The sequence below is a fragment of the Lithobates pipiens genome, unplaced genomic scaffold (assembly GCF_037356315.1).
Source record: "Lithobates pipiens isolate NorthernLeopardFrog02 unplaced genomic scaffold, aLitPip1_a1.2 Scaffold_19, whole genome shotgun sequence".
Lineage (NCBI taxonomy): Eukaryota > Metazoa > Chordata > Amphibia > Anura > Ranidae > Lithobates > Lithobates pipiens.
The window spans coordinates 199,688,864-199,704,739 of NW_027507764.1; the positions used below are offsets into that span (position 1 = coordinate 199,688,864).

At 41.7% G+C, this 15,876-nt stretch overlaps 1 protein-coding gene across 4 annotated transcripts in view; it reads left to right on the forward strand.

The window, feature by feature from the left end:
* Positions 1–15,876, forward strand: part of BBS9 (Bardet-Biedl syndrome 9) — a 572,212-nt gene that overhangs the window by 16,497 nt on the left and 539,839 nt on the right. For all 4 annotated transcript variants that reach the window (XM_077491619.1, XM_077491622.1, XM_077491621.1 and 1 more), the window contains exons 3-4: positions 375–497; positions 4,334–4,484. In XM_077491619.1, the coding sequence (XP_077347745.1) occupies positions 386–497; positions 4,334–4,484 (263 nt within the window). In that variant the 5' untranslated portion in view covers positions 375–385. The remainder of the gene's footprint in view (positions 1–374; positions 498–4,333; positions 4,485–15,876) is intronic.

Genomic DNA, 15,876 nt, shown 5'->3' on the forward strand with positions numbered 1-15,876 from the left:
AAGATTTCAGTTTGTTGTTCAACTGATTTGTACGGTTTATAGGCCACATTTAGACTGGGTTCACACCATTGCAAATTGGATGCAGGGTCTCCCGGCTCTCTATGGAGTCGGTTCACATATCTCCGCTGTGGCTCTGGTTGGAATTTGCACAGGAGTCCTGTGCGTCTTTTGGTCTGTTTCAGGTCCGAATTCAGCCAAAAACTTGGGCTGAAATGGAACCTGTAACGGTGAACCAGGATGAATCGGACCCCTGCTGCGAGCCTCATGCGGCGTTTGTGTGAACCCAGCCTAAAGGTGGAAAAAGTTCTGAAATGTATCTTTTTTTTTTTTTCTCATTTTTTAACATAACAGAAACTGTGCGTTTTACTTTCTAGAGAGCGCAGACATGTCGCTGTTTAAAGCTCGAGATTGGTGGTCCGCGTCACTGGGAGAAAATGAGGAGTTTGACCAAGGATGTCTGTCAGTGGCTGATGTTGACAACAGTGAGTCTGGACAAGGTAAACACATCTGGGATTCATAAAACTGTTCGTATTAATATGGCTTTGTGTGGTGTAATTCTTTCAATCTTTCATCAAATGTTCATGATTTTTTGTGATACTCTTGATCTCAGGATGCAGTATATAAACAAAGAATGAGACTTGTTACCTGGAGTCCCAAAGACCGCTTTACCACCCGGCATGGGTCAATGAGGGGAATCACTTGGCTGTCAGACTTTATTCAACCCTTGCTACATTCCAACACATCATCGTAAAATCCAGAATGGAAGTATTAAGCCTCATACACACTATCAGTTTTTCTGCTGATTTTTTCCTTCAGATTTACCAAAACCATATAATATGAGGTCAGACCTTAGGAGTTTCAATGTGTATGCAATCAGGCAGGCCCTGCACTACATGGTTTTGGTAAATCTGAAGGAAAAACACACAGCTAGTGTGTATGGGGCATAACAGTAGAATTCAGTTGTGTGCCACCTCAAGCCCCTTTTACTTTTACAATTCTATTGGTAAAGAATGCCACGTTTTTCTTTATACTTTAGGCTCAATTCAAAAACAAAGATAAGGATTCTTATTTTTTTTTAAAAGTTGACCGTTGTTTTCAGTTGAGATTTTGAAATTGCAGTCACATGGCTACAAATATAGGGCCTAAGACCGGCCACACACGTGTTGAATTCCAAACGGTTTTCCGTTTGAAAATTGCAACTTTCAATAATTGTTTGTTTGATTTTTGACCATTAGTGGCCAATTAGAGGCCAATTTTCATGCCTTCGTCGAATTTACCTGATCAAGCATGTTGGAATTTTTTTTTTAAATTAACAAAGCAATGATGAGAGAAACATAATGAGCTGTGATGTGGAAAGGAAAGAAGATTCCTGGCCACGAATGTTCTTTTCCGTAACAACATGAGGTGAAATTGAAGGCTTGGTTGGTCAAATTTCGAGATTAGTGTTGGCACCATTGGATTACAAAACGCACACGTTTTTGGTCGACAGATCGTTTGGAATTTGACCCATGTATGGCCTGCATTAGACATTTGCACACATTTTGAATTGAGCTTGTTGTATGAAATCAATAATGTGCAGCCATCAGCTTTGTGGCACAGTTGTTAACACTGCTGCCTTGGCTTATGTTCTCTATCTTTCTATATCTTGTGGGTTTTAACAGTTGGTTGGGTTACTCCCAGGTACATCACCAACCTTATCTCAAAATATTACCCAAAACCTTTTCTCCTCTAATCTTAAGGTCCCCTGTTCTCTAGCCCCCTTGTCACCTCCTTCGATGCTTGACTTCTCCAGAGTTTCTCCCATCTTCTGGAATTTCCTACCCCAATCTGTCCAGCTTTTTGCTACTCGATCTGCCTTTAGGCATTCCCTTTAACCTCATCTCTTAAATAAAACTTATCCTGCCTTCACCAAAAGGTTGAAGCTTGCCCACTCTTTCTTCTGTAAGGCCCCTTTCACACTGGGGCGGGAGGTGCGTCGGCGGTAAAGTGTCGCTATTTTTATCGGCGCTTTACCGTGGATTTGCTCCGCTATTCAGCCGCTGGCGGGGCGGTTTTACCCCCAGCCAGCAGCCGAGAAAGGGTTAAAAACCACTGCAAAGCGCCTCTGCAGATTTCAATGGGCAGGAGCGGTGAAGGATCTGCTAGCAGGACTTCTTTTTTTTTTTTTTTTACCGTCCTGCTAGTGCTCCAGTGTGAAAGCCCTTGGGACCTTGGGGCTCTAGCGCCTGCAATTCGCCCCAGTGTGAAAGGGGTCTTAGTGATTTAGGCTGCTGAGTGACAGACCAGTAGAAATGTTTAGGGATGGGACCTTAATCTCCAACTCTACCTGGAAGACTTGGAGCTTTGCCTGTCAGAATGGTTTGGCATGGAGGCAGGAAGGTGTGGGAGGCTGCTGCAAGAATGTCCAGGTATCTCATACTTGCAGCAGTTTGTCCCCTCCTTCCCTCCAGAGTATCTTTAAAATGAAATTCCACTTTTGTTGATAAATGAACAGCCCCCTCTGGAGAAATGTTTTTTTCACTGAGACTGATTTTGAATTGTAGGATCTGGTTCACTATAATCGGCTGGTACACTCTCCAAGTTTTGTTGAGAAAAACTGCAGGGTCTGCATCCCTTCAGAAGTAAATGCCCCTTGGGGAGCACTTCACCAAAATGAACATTTCTATTGCAGTGGGTGCCTCAAATTTGACTTACAGTGATTGTAAAGTCTCGTGTTGTTTTGTTATTTAAAAAAATAAAAATAAAATGTTATACTTACTTGCTCTGTTGCAGTGGCTTTTGTACAGGACTGCCTGGATCCTCCTCTTCTCGGGTCTCTCTTTGCTGGTCCTGGCCCTTCCCTCCTGCCAAGTGCCCCCACAGCAAGCAGCTTGCTATGGGGGCACCTGAGCTGAGCTGCAGCTCCGTGTGTCCATTCAGATATGGAGATGCCATCCGGCCCTGCCTCCTCTCTCTCCTGATTGGCTAACTGACCTTGATTGACAGCTGTGGGAGCCAGTGGTGCTGCTGCCGTGTTTCAGACAATCAGGAGGTAGCGTCCCGGATGACCGAGGTACTCATGGACATCGCTGGATAGAGATGGGACTCAGGTATTAGGGGGTGCTGGGGAGGCTGCTACACACAGAAGGTTTTTTTTTTTTATCTTAAATGCATTAAGATAAAAAACCTTCTGTTTTTTTCAACTCCTTTAATGCAGATTTCAGGAAGAATCCATGAACCAATCGCACAAGTAGAAAATGTAATTTCTGTGTGCTTTCTGTACACAAGTTGTTGCAATGAATCTTACAGTAAGATTATTTTTAATATAAATAAATTACAGCATGACTTGTATAGCAATTATATATGCTATTTTTTTATTTGCTATTTTTTTTATATGATTTTATATAATTTTTTATGAAAGTGAAGTTACCCTCTGAGAAGACTGTTTACTCACTGTATACTCACAATAAGGCCATTAGTGCTTGGTGGTGCTGCTCCAGGCTGAGGTATAGGGCCAAATAGATAGCAAACACAAAATCTCCTGTGCTTGAGAGTGGACCCAGAGATGACAGTTGTCTATATTCCCATCCTGGCTTTACTGAAAATGCCTCGTCTTGCTGTCCTGATAAGACTGGGAAAGTCTGGAAACGCTAAAACCATAAAAAATAAACCGAGGGCACACCGGCATAGTACGTTATCCTCAAAATATATCTTTAATTCATAAAACAATGGTAAGTAATATATTCAAACTGACAGATACATCAAAATGTCATATTGACCAGCAACTTCCAGTCAACGATACATTACTTGATAGGACAATTGAAAATCCAACAGGGTTACATGTTTCGAGGACTTGTCTCTTCTTCAAAGCCAACCAAGGAGCAAGTACTTGAAATGCGTTAGCCTGTTGGATTTCCAATTGCCCTGTCATGTGATGTATCATGGACTGGAAGTTGCTGTTCCCCATAACCGATCCTGGTGTGGATGCATACATGTGAAAGCCTCAGTCAATGCCACTCCTTGGGCCATGCCCCCTGACATGTTTTGCCACCACTCACCTCTGTGATTAAACCCCCGGTGCCAAGGGCGAAACATGTTAGGGGCCATGGCCTGAACAGTGGCACTGGGATCGGCCATGGTGAACGGCAGTTTCACGATTAAACATATTTGTTTACTGTTTTTTCGACTCCAGTTTTTGTATCCAAATGGTGGAAGTGGCCACCAGCATGACTAGTTTTTGAAAATTATAAGCAGCATATAAAAATAAAAATACTATTAACTTACTGCTCTAAAAGCACATCCTTCCTGCAATAAATAACAAATAAAATAATAAAATAATTTTTTGTTTCTCTAGACAAAATCATTGTCGGTAGTTACAATGGATACCTCCGTATATTCTCACCCCATCCTCAGAAAACTGGTGATGCCATTCAGGCAGAAGATTTGTTTCTTGAGGTTCAGCTAAGGGATCCAGTACTCCAAGTGGAAGTGGGAAAGTTTGTTTCGTAAGTACATATAAAAGCTCTTGGCTGTTAGGAAACTAATCTCCCATAATCCTCAGTTTTCCAACAGCTGGAGCGCCTTGAGTTTGGAACCCGTTTTGTTTGCATTGTTTTTATGAAGGACATTGTTAGCTGGGTAGCTGTTGCACAGTAACAAGTATCTCCTCCCATGATACTGCTTAACATCACAAGCTGACTAGGGAATTGCTTGAGAACAAGGAATAAATGTTTCTAAAATGAAGGATATTATAACTGTATGCAAATGCTTTTTAATTTAATGAATGAATATTGGCATTGATTTTGAAGCTGTATATGGGGAATTTTAAGCTAATGCTAATGAGCAGTTTAGCTTTCCGCTGGCAATCGGCTGCTTTTTGATTTGTAATAAAATTATAATTTTTGATTGTGATTGAAAACGGCTAATCGTTGCTTTTAAAATCTGTTCTTTTATGTGCATCACTATCTTGAGTCTCAATAAACATTAACTATTTTAAATCCTTATGGTGCTAGCATTAGTAAATAGATAGGAAGGGATATGCTATTTTAATTATTATTATTTTTTTTTAAACTTTATTTTATGGCCTAGGCCAGGTTTTCTCAACCAGGGTTCCATGGAACTGTAGAGTTCCTCACGAGGTTCCCACTGACACCATTGATCTTTTTAGCTATCTGTAAGGGACTAAATCTTCCCAATGACCACAAGTGTAAGGGACATTCTTCCCACTGACCATCACACTAATGTATCACGAGTTGTAGATATAGTACTTTTTAACAGGGGTTCCCGGAGACCGGAAAGTTATTTCAAGGGCTCCTCTGTGTTGAAAAGGTTGATAAAGGCTGGCCTAGGCCTAGGCCAAGATGATTCCAAGAGTCTTTATGGGCATCTGGAAGAGGGGGTGTGACAGCGCTGGGCCAGTCACCATGCCAGTGCTGCCACATGGGAGGAAGGAAAGCAAATCACAAGCTTCTCCCATATCTAGATAAACTGGGTATTTTTTGCACTTGCTGTGGTGGAATGGATCATCAAGTGGAGGGAAGGAAAGATGACTGCATACTGCATAACACAAGGCCGTTGCTTAGGTTTGCTTGGGCAATGCTAAATTTTGCTTTAGAGGGTCAGCTTGTAAAGAAAAGAATAAATACTTACCCTTGTGCCGCCAATCTTCGCACTCTTCAAGAGCTCTGGAAGCTGAAAAATCTTTTGCATGTATTTGCATGCAGATGTGTTGAGCTGCCTAAAACCAGGTTAAGCGGTCCTGGGATGCACACATTTCTTGTTTATGTAAATGCAGCTAGACCAAATGCACCTAGTTGCTGCTAAACATTTAGATGTGCATTTAGCATTGCATGATTCCAGATGCATCCGGAAAATCAGCTCAAAATAAATCTGCACGTATTTTGACAATTATGTACTTTAGGCTAGGTTCACATTGCAGCGATGCGGGAATGCCGCGAATCCCCTGCGGGTTCCCGCACCGCATGCCTCCCGGCGGCAGTTCACACTGCCCTACGCGAACTGCTGGGAGTGTCAGTGAAACGTTAATGACACCCCCAGATCAGTTCGCATATCGCAGTGCGATCTGCAAACTCGGACAGGAATCGGATCGCATTGTGTGAACACCCATGCGATCCGATTCTGCTGCGGACCAAAAAAAGGGTCCTGTGCGAGTTTGGGCCGGGTGCGATGCGAATTCAGCCATACTATCTGTATGGCTGAACTCGCATTGCACAGAGATCAAGTGTGATTTGCACTGCAGTGCGGTGCGAATCACATCCGGTTCTCGTAACCGAAGCAGTGTGAACCCAGCCTAAGGCCTTAAAATGGAACTCAGAAAGTGAAAATTTCTTATATTAAAGGGAATATTTAGAAATGTTATCTGTGCCTAAGCTGTACTTCTTTTTTTTTTTTTTTTTTTCTGCAATCCTCTGAAAAATACCAGTATACTTCCTGATATGTGAGGGTCCCTTGGCACTAAAAACTGTGTATCTGAATTAGGTTATCCATTCTACAATTACCTAAGGAGGCTTGCAATTGCAGCATTTTTCTGGTTGGGACCTGATCAACATAGCTGATCCTATTCAGGCTATGCTGTTCACCCGCTCCTTTGAATATAGCCTACTGGTGCAAGTGGAGGCTACCACCTTTTACAGATGCTAATCTGAGTCTCACCTTTAATCTTATACAGAAGGTCTGGACTCTGGAACTCCACAAAAGGCATTATGAATTTTGACGGTATTTCAAAGTACATGCCCTTATGGGATAACCTCAGACTAGAGGAATTGGGTAAACTGGAAGGGTTTAATTTATTGTATGAAAAGGGAATAAAGTTGTCCAACTGTATCCTCAAAACAAAACATCTTACGATCCTATTAAGATATGTAGGCCTCCTATTATTTGCCTTCTACTAGATTTTTGCAATATATGCAGTTGAGGCATGCGCTAGCTTGTCAATCTAAGAACACTCGTATGTCTGTGCAATCCATGCCTTTAATAACTTCACTTAACTACCTCTAGTAAAAGGGGCTCAATTTCCTCTCTATACAATCATTCTGAGTGGCCCATATAGTTCTCCTGGGATGAGGCCCGGGGGGGTGGAAGACAGATCTAGGGGACATATCCAATGACTCATGTAATAATATATTGGATCTAGTAACCCAGGTGTCTGTCGCCTTCACAAAGGATTTCTCACCTATTTCTTCTCCACAGAGTATACCATACTCCACTTAGATTATACCAGTGGGGTTGCAGACCTACTCCAGAATTTCCCCAATGTCCGAGATCCCTGGTGGATCTTCTTCATATGCTGTGGCGATGCTCCAAGCTAGTCTGTTATTGGAGTATGACCATAGATATCATCAATAGAGTCTTTCAAATGAAACCTAAAATGCTTCCAATGTTATGCTTACTTTGGGATATTGATGAGGAGAAATTCTCTCCCGAGACTAGCATAGCTATGATACGTTTGTTGTTTATAGCCCGCAAAATAATAGCTATGGAGTGGCTATCCCCTAGTCCTGCCACATTTGAAAACTGGCAAAGTAATTAATACCCTACTGTTTGAAAAAACAGATATACCAATACAGGGGCACTACGAATAAACTTTCCGAATTGTGGGAGCCATGGCTCATAGTATTGGGCCTGACCCCCCTGTCACCGGTTTAATTTTGGTTGCTACAGTTCTAACTTCAATAGCTGGGGATATATCATTATGGAAAAAAGCAGGGTTTTACTTTTCCTTGGATTTAGTTATACAACTGTATAGTGGTGAGAAATAGAATTAATAATTTTTTCATTAAAAAAAAGAAGGGAATTATGGCTATACTTGTCCGGTGGGGCACAAGAGTGTACTTACTCTGGACCACTATGACCCTGAGTCGACTGACAGCAGGCTATTGAGCCAACTTGGGACAGATGCAGAATCGTGTGTGTGCGCGCGTGTGCGTGTGAGCGCGTGTGCGTGTATGTGTTTTTTTTTTTTTTTTTTTTTAATATACCTATATTTCACCTTTTAGGTCACATGATATTAGCACACATGTTTTCAACAACCCATTCAGTATAAAATAGAAATAGAAATGGAAATAGAAAAGGCAAACCATTTTTGTATAGCTTTAAAAAAATTATAAATACCTTTTTTCCCTTTTTATAAGTGATCACATTCCCTCTGTTCGCAGCAGCATAGGAGCTGGGGGAGGAGAAACAGGAGCACACTGAGCTGCCCAGTGAATGGCTGTGCAGTGGCGGGCGGGTCAGGACAATCTGATCATTGGAGGAGACTACACTGTTTTCTCAGCACAGCTAGAGACCTGACCAAGTTGTGTTTTCCTGCTTAGTGCGGTCATTTTTTAACAGGAGAGCAAGGGGACTAGCAGGAACACCAGGGATTTCACATAAAGGAAGCAATACAAAGAGAACAGGATACTTTCTAATACAAGAAAATGGTACAGCAGGCACATATCCGGAATATGACATTTTTGGGTAACAAACACTTTAATTGATTAACTTGTTATACTGAGAGGGTAACAGATCAGCACTGTATATTATAGAGTGTTTTTGTAGAGTTTTGTTATCGCAGATGTACAATGACTCAACAAGATGTTTACGCAAGCATGTTGGCCTTGCTCACTCGTTTGTGACTAAAATGTGGAGTTGGCTTGGAACAAATGTGAACCTGAAATAGCTTGGGATTTTAAATCAAAAGCAGTAATTACGGAAGTGTCTTTATTAAAGCTAAAGTTTAGCTAAAAAAAACAAAAACAAAACCCCAACAGCTTTACTGTCATCATTCACCTGTAATGAAGTATACCCCAAGTCATGCAAGCAGCTGGATCCTGGAGAAATCTTCTTTGCATGGATGGCCTGTCCTCTTCCTGTCTCTGAACTTCCATGTGTTTGTGCAGAACAGCAGTACTACAGGCAGTACGAAAGGCACCTGCTCCCTCCTTCCTCCTCCTCATACACTGCCCATAGCATGATCTGTGAATGAGGGAGAGAATCCTGTGACTGATCAGACTTTCCCTCCTTCACAATGGTGTTACAAACCATTGAATGAACTTTTCTCAGTGGAAAGAAAGAAAGGAGGGGGCATGTCCTTGTCTGACCATCTGTACTGCTGTTTTGCCTAAAGACTCAAAGCGGTTAGTCAATGCTGTGCCAGAAGTTCAGAGACAGGAAGAAGACCGGCCATCCCTGCACAGAAGATTTATCCAGGATCCAGCTGCTTGCACAATGTATACAACAGTATATATATTTTTTAGCTAAACCTCAGATGTAGGCTTCTGAACTCATTGTCACTGAACTCACTTCCCTAAACATTTACGATTACATAAGATGTAGTGCTTTTAACCATTTCTACTTCGATCTCAACTCTAGCCAAGATTTTGTTTATGTATTTATAAAATGGGAAAGGTTTACACCCTCTTTCGGATTTTCTTTTTTTTAATACTGTCTGTATAATGCTGAGGAGGGTTTTCTCTCAGGCAGGGCTGGGACAAGGTGTGGGCAGGAGGGGCAGCTGCCTTGGGTGCAAGGGTTTACTGTAGGGATGAAGGCGCCTTCCTTCTGTTACAAGGCTGACAGGAGTAAGTCAGTAGTTCTCAACGCCTGTCCTCGGGACCCACTTACAGGCCAGATTTTAAGTATTACCTTGGGGAGATGCAGACTAGAATACTGCAATCACTGAGCAGCAAATGATATCACCTGGGATGTGTTTCAGTTATCTTGCAAACCTGGCCTGTTAGTGGGCACTGAGGACAGGAGTTGAGAACCACTGCCCTAAGCCCCATTGTGAGGAGTGGAGGGAGGGCGCAGCTTGACATCTTTCCTCTGAGCACTGGGTGACAATATCCTGGCACTGCTCTCAGGTTTTAAATGCTGTCTGTGCCCGTGTTAAAGGGATTTCACTTCATTTCCTACACTGTCTGATACCCATCACCACAGAAAACAAATAACAATATCTCCCATAAGGTTATAAACTTTAATTAAATCATGAAAAGGATCTAAAGCTTCCCCACTCTTCTCGAAAATTATGCTTTTATTGTTTGGGGATTTCATCTTCTATCCAGGGTTCCATCTTATATTGGTCAAATTGATGGGAAGGAGGGAGATTTTTTTCTCGCTTGATTTTCTCTCTTAGTAAATAGAAATCCCCAAAAATAAGAGGAAGAACAGCAGACCCAACTTTATTAACAACTAGTATAAAAAGTTTTGGCTAATTTTGGGTAGGGTCCAAAGAAGCAGACACAAACCCAGATCAAAAATTTAAAACAAACACCTTTTTAGGCCTGGTTCACACTAGAGCGACTTCTTCTGATGCGACTTGAGTCGCACAGAATCACGTGACCAGGAAAAGCTCATTGTTGTCATCGGTGCCCATTCTAATCAATGCAACTCAGAACGGTGCGGTTTAAGAAAAGGTTCCTGCACTACTTCGGTGCGACTACCGGAAATGGTGGACCCAAATACCACATGGCAGTGAGTCAAACAAGTTTGAAAATCCTCAGTTCTGGAAGATGTCACGCTGGATGCAATGAAGGATGTACAGCTCCAAATCTTATTGACTCACTGCCATATGGTATTTGGGTCCACCATTTCCGGTAAGGGTACCTCACCTTTTCTATGTGAACCTGCACAAGCACCCATAGGTATACCATCCGGTTTATCGAGATTATTTAGGAATGGGGGAATAACATCCCTCTTCACTTCTTATGAACTTGGCTTCTTTGGACTGTGATCCAACACACCATTGTGTTGTACCCAGTACATTCTGAATCACTTTCATGGATTTATTTGATTTTATGACTGTGTATTGATATTTGTCACGTGTGTATATTTTCACAAGCACTAAAATTTTGGTATCCTCCTTAGTTTTTGATATTTATATTATTACATGTATATATGTTTCCTTCATTAGGTCACAATATTTAGTGCTACACATTATCTTTGCGCACCACATAATCATGCTGTAAATTGCATCAAGGTCGCATTGCAGTAGTGGGAGCCGAGCCTAGATTTTTTTAAATCTTGCAACGATCTGTCCAAAGCAAAAAAAAAAAAAAAGTTCTAAAATATAAACCCTGATATGATCAGTCCATGAAGAAATGGACTTCATGGACTAGACTGTCAACAATGTTGACGTATCCTAAAAATATATATTTTTACTTTTTTTTTTTTTTTTTAAGAAATATGCTAACACATTTTGCGCAGTCTGGATTTATGTTTGCCATAACCAACCTCCCACTATTGTTAGCCATTATCATTTATCCAGGTTATTTTTCCAGCCTTCAGATTTTAGCATATTACACTCACTGGCCTTTCTCTTCTCTTCACGGAGCTTGAATTGCTTTTTAGGATTTTCTGCTCCGCAGTCATACTAGATAATAAGATGAAGCATTGTACACTATTAATGTGCAAATTTCATAATAACCTACTTCTAGAGTTTGACTTTTCCCACCACTGCTGTCTATTACAATTTCGGTGTACTATGTTTTCAGCTGAATTTAAAATTATTGCTATACCTGCAGGTCTCATATTCTGAAAACATATCTAAGCACTAAAAAAAAAAAAAAAAAAAAAAAAAAAAAGTTTTTTGCAGATTACCAGTCCTTAGATGTGGTAGCTGCATTCGTTTTCTTCTTCTTCTTTTTATTTTTTTTACATTTTTTTTTTAAGGCTGTAATGTTTGTTGAGGTGCATTTTTCTGCACAGCACTGCACACAAATGTTTTCAATGTATCCATACATGTTTGTCAGTGTGCAGAAAAAAGTAACTCAACAGACTGATATGTACGAGTACTTAAAATTATAACATGTTCAGCAGCTGCTTTAACCACTTCAGCCCCAGAAGGATTTACCCACTCCCTGACCAGGCCATTTTTTGCGATACGGCACTGCATCCCAGTAACTGACAATTGCGTAGCCCTGTGACGTTGTACCCAAACAAAATTGATGTCCTTTTTTTCCAACAAATACAGCTTTCTTTTGGTGGTATTTGATCACCTCTGCGGTTTTTATTTTTTGCTCTATAAACAAAAAAAGAGCGACAATTTTGAAAAAAATAACAATTTTTTTAAACTTTTTGCTATAATAAATATCCAAAAAAACAAAACACATTTCTTCCTCAGTTTAGGCCAATATGTATTCTTCTACATATTTTTGGTAAAAAAAAAAAACACAATAAGCGTATATTGATTGGTTTGCGCAAAAGTTATAGGGCAGTGATGGCGAACCTTGGCACCCCAGATGTTTTGGAACTACATTTCCCATGATGCTCATGCACTCTGCAGTGTAGTGGAGCATCATGGGAAATGTAGTTCCAAAACATCTGGGGTGCCAAGGTTTGCCATCACTGTTATAGGGGATTAATTAATATTAATATGGGATAGATGTATGGCATTTTTATTATTATATAATAATAATTTATATATATATATATATATATATATATATATATATATATATATATATATATATATATATATATATATATATATATATATATATATATATATATATATATTTTTTTTTTTTTTTTTTTACTAGTAAGGGTGGTGATCTGCAATTTTTAGCATGATTGTGGTGGACAGATTGGACACTTCTTTGGAACCAGTGACATTTATACAGCGATCAGTGGTATAAAAATGCACTGATTACTGTATAAATGATACTGGCAGGGAAGGGGTTAACAACAAGGGTGCTCAAAGGGTAAATGTTCCCTAGGGAGGTGTTTTCTAACTATGTGGGGAGTGGACTGACTGAGAGTAGAGAGAGATTGCTGTTCCTAATCACTAGGAATAGACAATCTCACTCTACTCCCCTGACAGAATGTATATCTGCTTTGTTTACACTGGCAGATCCCTGTTCTGCCTCTCTGGAGCAGTCACGGGTGGCCGGCGGACATACTGATTGGCTCCCCCAGTAGCAAATGGGCACATGCCCACAGATCACCGTGTGCATGCCCGATGTACAATGACGGCGATTCGTGCAGCCGAGCCAACCTGCCACAGTATCACTGTGGCACCTGATTGGCAAGTGGGTAATCACTTACTTAGTATGCAGTTTCCTTGTCTTTTTTAATCTTTGCTTATGTTCCTGTTGTAGGGGATCATCGGGGGGTTTAACAGCCGGCTCAAAGACAGTCCAGTAAAATAAAATGGCTTTATTCAGCAAACTGGCAAAAAACAAACAGAAGACATGACAGGCTTGTCTTGTCACACAGTTGTGCACACAGGTACAGCTCACAGTTCCGCAGCACACAGGCTTACAGGCAGTAGTTCATGGCTCTAATCCGAGCTACAGTCTTTCATGTGGTTAAGCTCACTCAGCAAGTACACACTCCAGCAATTGATCTTTTTACACAGCATGCTGCAGAGTCTCTCTCTCCTACTCAAACAGCTCCTCTCTGACACTTTCAGCCCAGCTGGCAATAAGCAGGTCTGAAGGGGAAGTAGCTGCCCTCTTTGATTAACCCCCTTTTAACCCTGCCCCAGGCTGACTCTCCACACTGTTTAAACTGGTGCCATGGCGCTGACCCAGGCTTCTGTTCTAGAGTGACTCTTTTCTCTGGCAATTTCCTATAGAGCCAGCCTTGCATACAGGGACTAGAGCTGTGTCTCCCTACACGGTGTGCATCAATAGAACACACAAAGCCCCATAGCCTAGGATGGCAAAATACTCCCCCGTTCCTCCCTCTTCCTCCCCTCTTCCTTTTTCCTAGCTAACAGACTGGCTAACTGCACTGTCCACTGTTAATTCTTTCCTGTTAAGAGTTTAGGGAAGCAGCACTGAGAGAACAGGAGCTACCAGCATTGAAAATTGTAAACTGCAATTTGCTGGGGTAAGAATTTTCAGAAATAGTTTACAGAGGAATGTTTATTTTATTGTGCTTGATGTGTTAAACAATAAACACTGAAGGTTTAATTCTACTTTAAAGTGGTTGTAAAAGCTTAAGGTTTTTACCTTCACTTCATGCATTCTTTGCATGAAGGTGAAAAACCTGTCTGTAGCAGCGCCCCCAGCCCCCACTAAAGCTTTCCTAAGCCCTATCTTGATCCAGCGATGTGCATAAAAGCCTTGGCTCTTCTGGGTCTCTCTTTACTTATAGTAACCTTTGGCTCCCACTACTGTCAATCACGACCAGTGAGCCAATGAGGAGAGAGCAGGGGCGGGGTTGAGCCATGCTGCTTGCTATGGGAGCACTAGGTAGAAGGGAGTGGCCTGGAGCACCGAATGTGGCCCAAGAAAAGGATGAGCTGGGCTGCTCAGTGCAAAACCATTTTTTTTTTTATAACAAACATGTTATACTTACCTGCTCTGTGCAGTAGTTTTGCCCAGAGCAGCTCCAATCCTCTTCTTTTCGGGTCCCCAGCCGTCGCTCCTCCCCCTTGCGCAGTGTCCCTAGAGAAAGCAGCTTGCTGCTCATCTATAAGCCACAGATCCGTGGATTGGATCCTCACCGGCTCTCTCCTCATTGGCTCACTGTCTGTGAGTGACAGCAGTGAGAGCCAATGAATGGGCTTTCGCTATTGGACAAATGATTCGATGGCTACACTTGCACTCCAAGAAAAAACGGCTTTATTCATTTTATACAAAAGTCCAAAAAAACAACCAACACTGATAGGCAGGGGAAGGCCAGGGGGTTTGAAAAGCTTCATACGAAGTACATTCTTTATCAAAACCAGAAAAGAGTGGCGTCTACACACACTGGTGTATGTGTGAAATCATTGATGAAAAGCAGGTGTGCACAATCAATTGAGTGCAGATTTTGCTCTAAGCTCCAAAGATGTGCAATAAAAACATATACAGGCGGCCCCCTAGTTACAAACATCCGACTTACAAACGACTCCTACTTACAAATGGAGGGAGGAAATGGGAAGTGAGGGGAAATCTACCCCTAGGAAAGGAAATGCACTCCTGTAAGAGTTATTATGGGAAAAAGGTGTCTCCACTGAAGCTTTATCACCAAGGCTTGTTTCCACAACAACCAAAAAAAAATTGAACTCACCTCTAAATGCCTGTTGGTAGGGGGACCCTCGTAGTCTGCCTCCTTCAGCGCCCGGGCACCTGACGTCACTTCCCCCCCCGGCGCAGTCAGTCATCTGGGACACATGACATGTCCCAGATGACTGCTGGGTGTATCACGGATGGGGCACAGATCACGCATGTGCAGTGGGTGCCTGGCTGTAAAGCCACAGCCGAGTGCCCACAGTAAGAATGGCAGATAGTGGTCAATGTAGTGTAGTATAGTGCTCAGTGTAGTGTAGTATAGTGGTCAGTGTAGTGTAGTATGGTGATTAGTGTAGTGTAGTATGGTGGTCAGTGTAGTGTAGTATAGTGGTCAGTGTAGTGTAGTATGGTGGTCAGTGTAGTGTAGTATGGTGGTCAGTGTAGTGTAGTATGGTGGTCAGTGTAGTGTAGTATGGTGTTAAGTGTAGTGTAGTAGGGTGTAAGTGTAGTGTAGTATGGTGGTAAGTGTAGTGTAGTATGGTGGTAAGTGTAGTGTAGTATGGTGGTCAGTGTAGTGTAGTATGGTGGTCAGTGTAGTGTAGTATGGTGGTCAGTGTAGTGTAGTATGGTGGTCAGTGTAGTGTAGTATGGTGGTCAGTGTAGTGTAGTATGGTGGTAGGTTAGTGTAGTGTAGTATGGTGGTAAGTGTAGTGTAGTATGGTGGTCAGTGTAGTGTAGTATAGTGGACAGTATAGTATAGTTCTCAGTGTAGTGGACAGTATAGTAGTCAGTATAGTTTGTAATGGTCAGTAAAGGAATCAGGTTGGTCAGTGTTGAAATCAAGTAGGTTAGTGTAGTGGTCAGTATAGGAATTAGGTAGGTCAGTACTATTGTATTGGAAGGGACTTGGAGAGTGCTAAAAGTCCACAGGTTAGGGGGCACAAATTACTTGTCT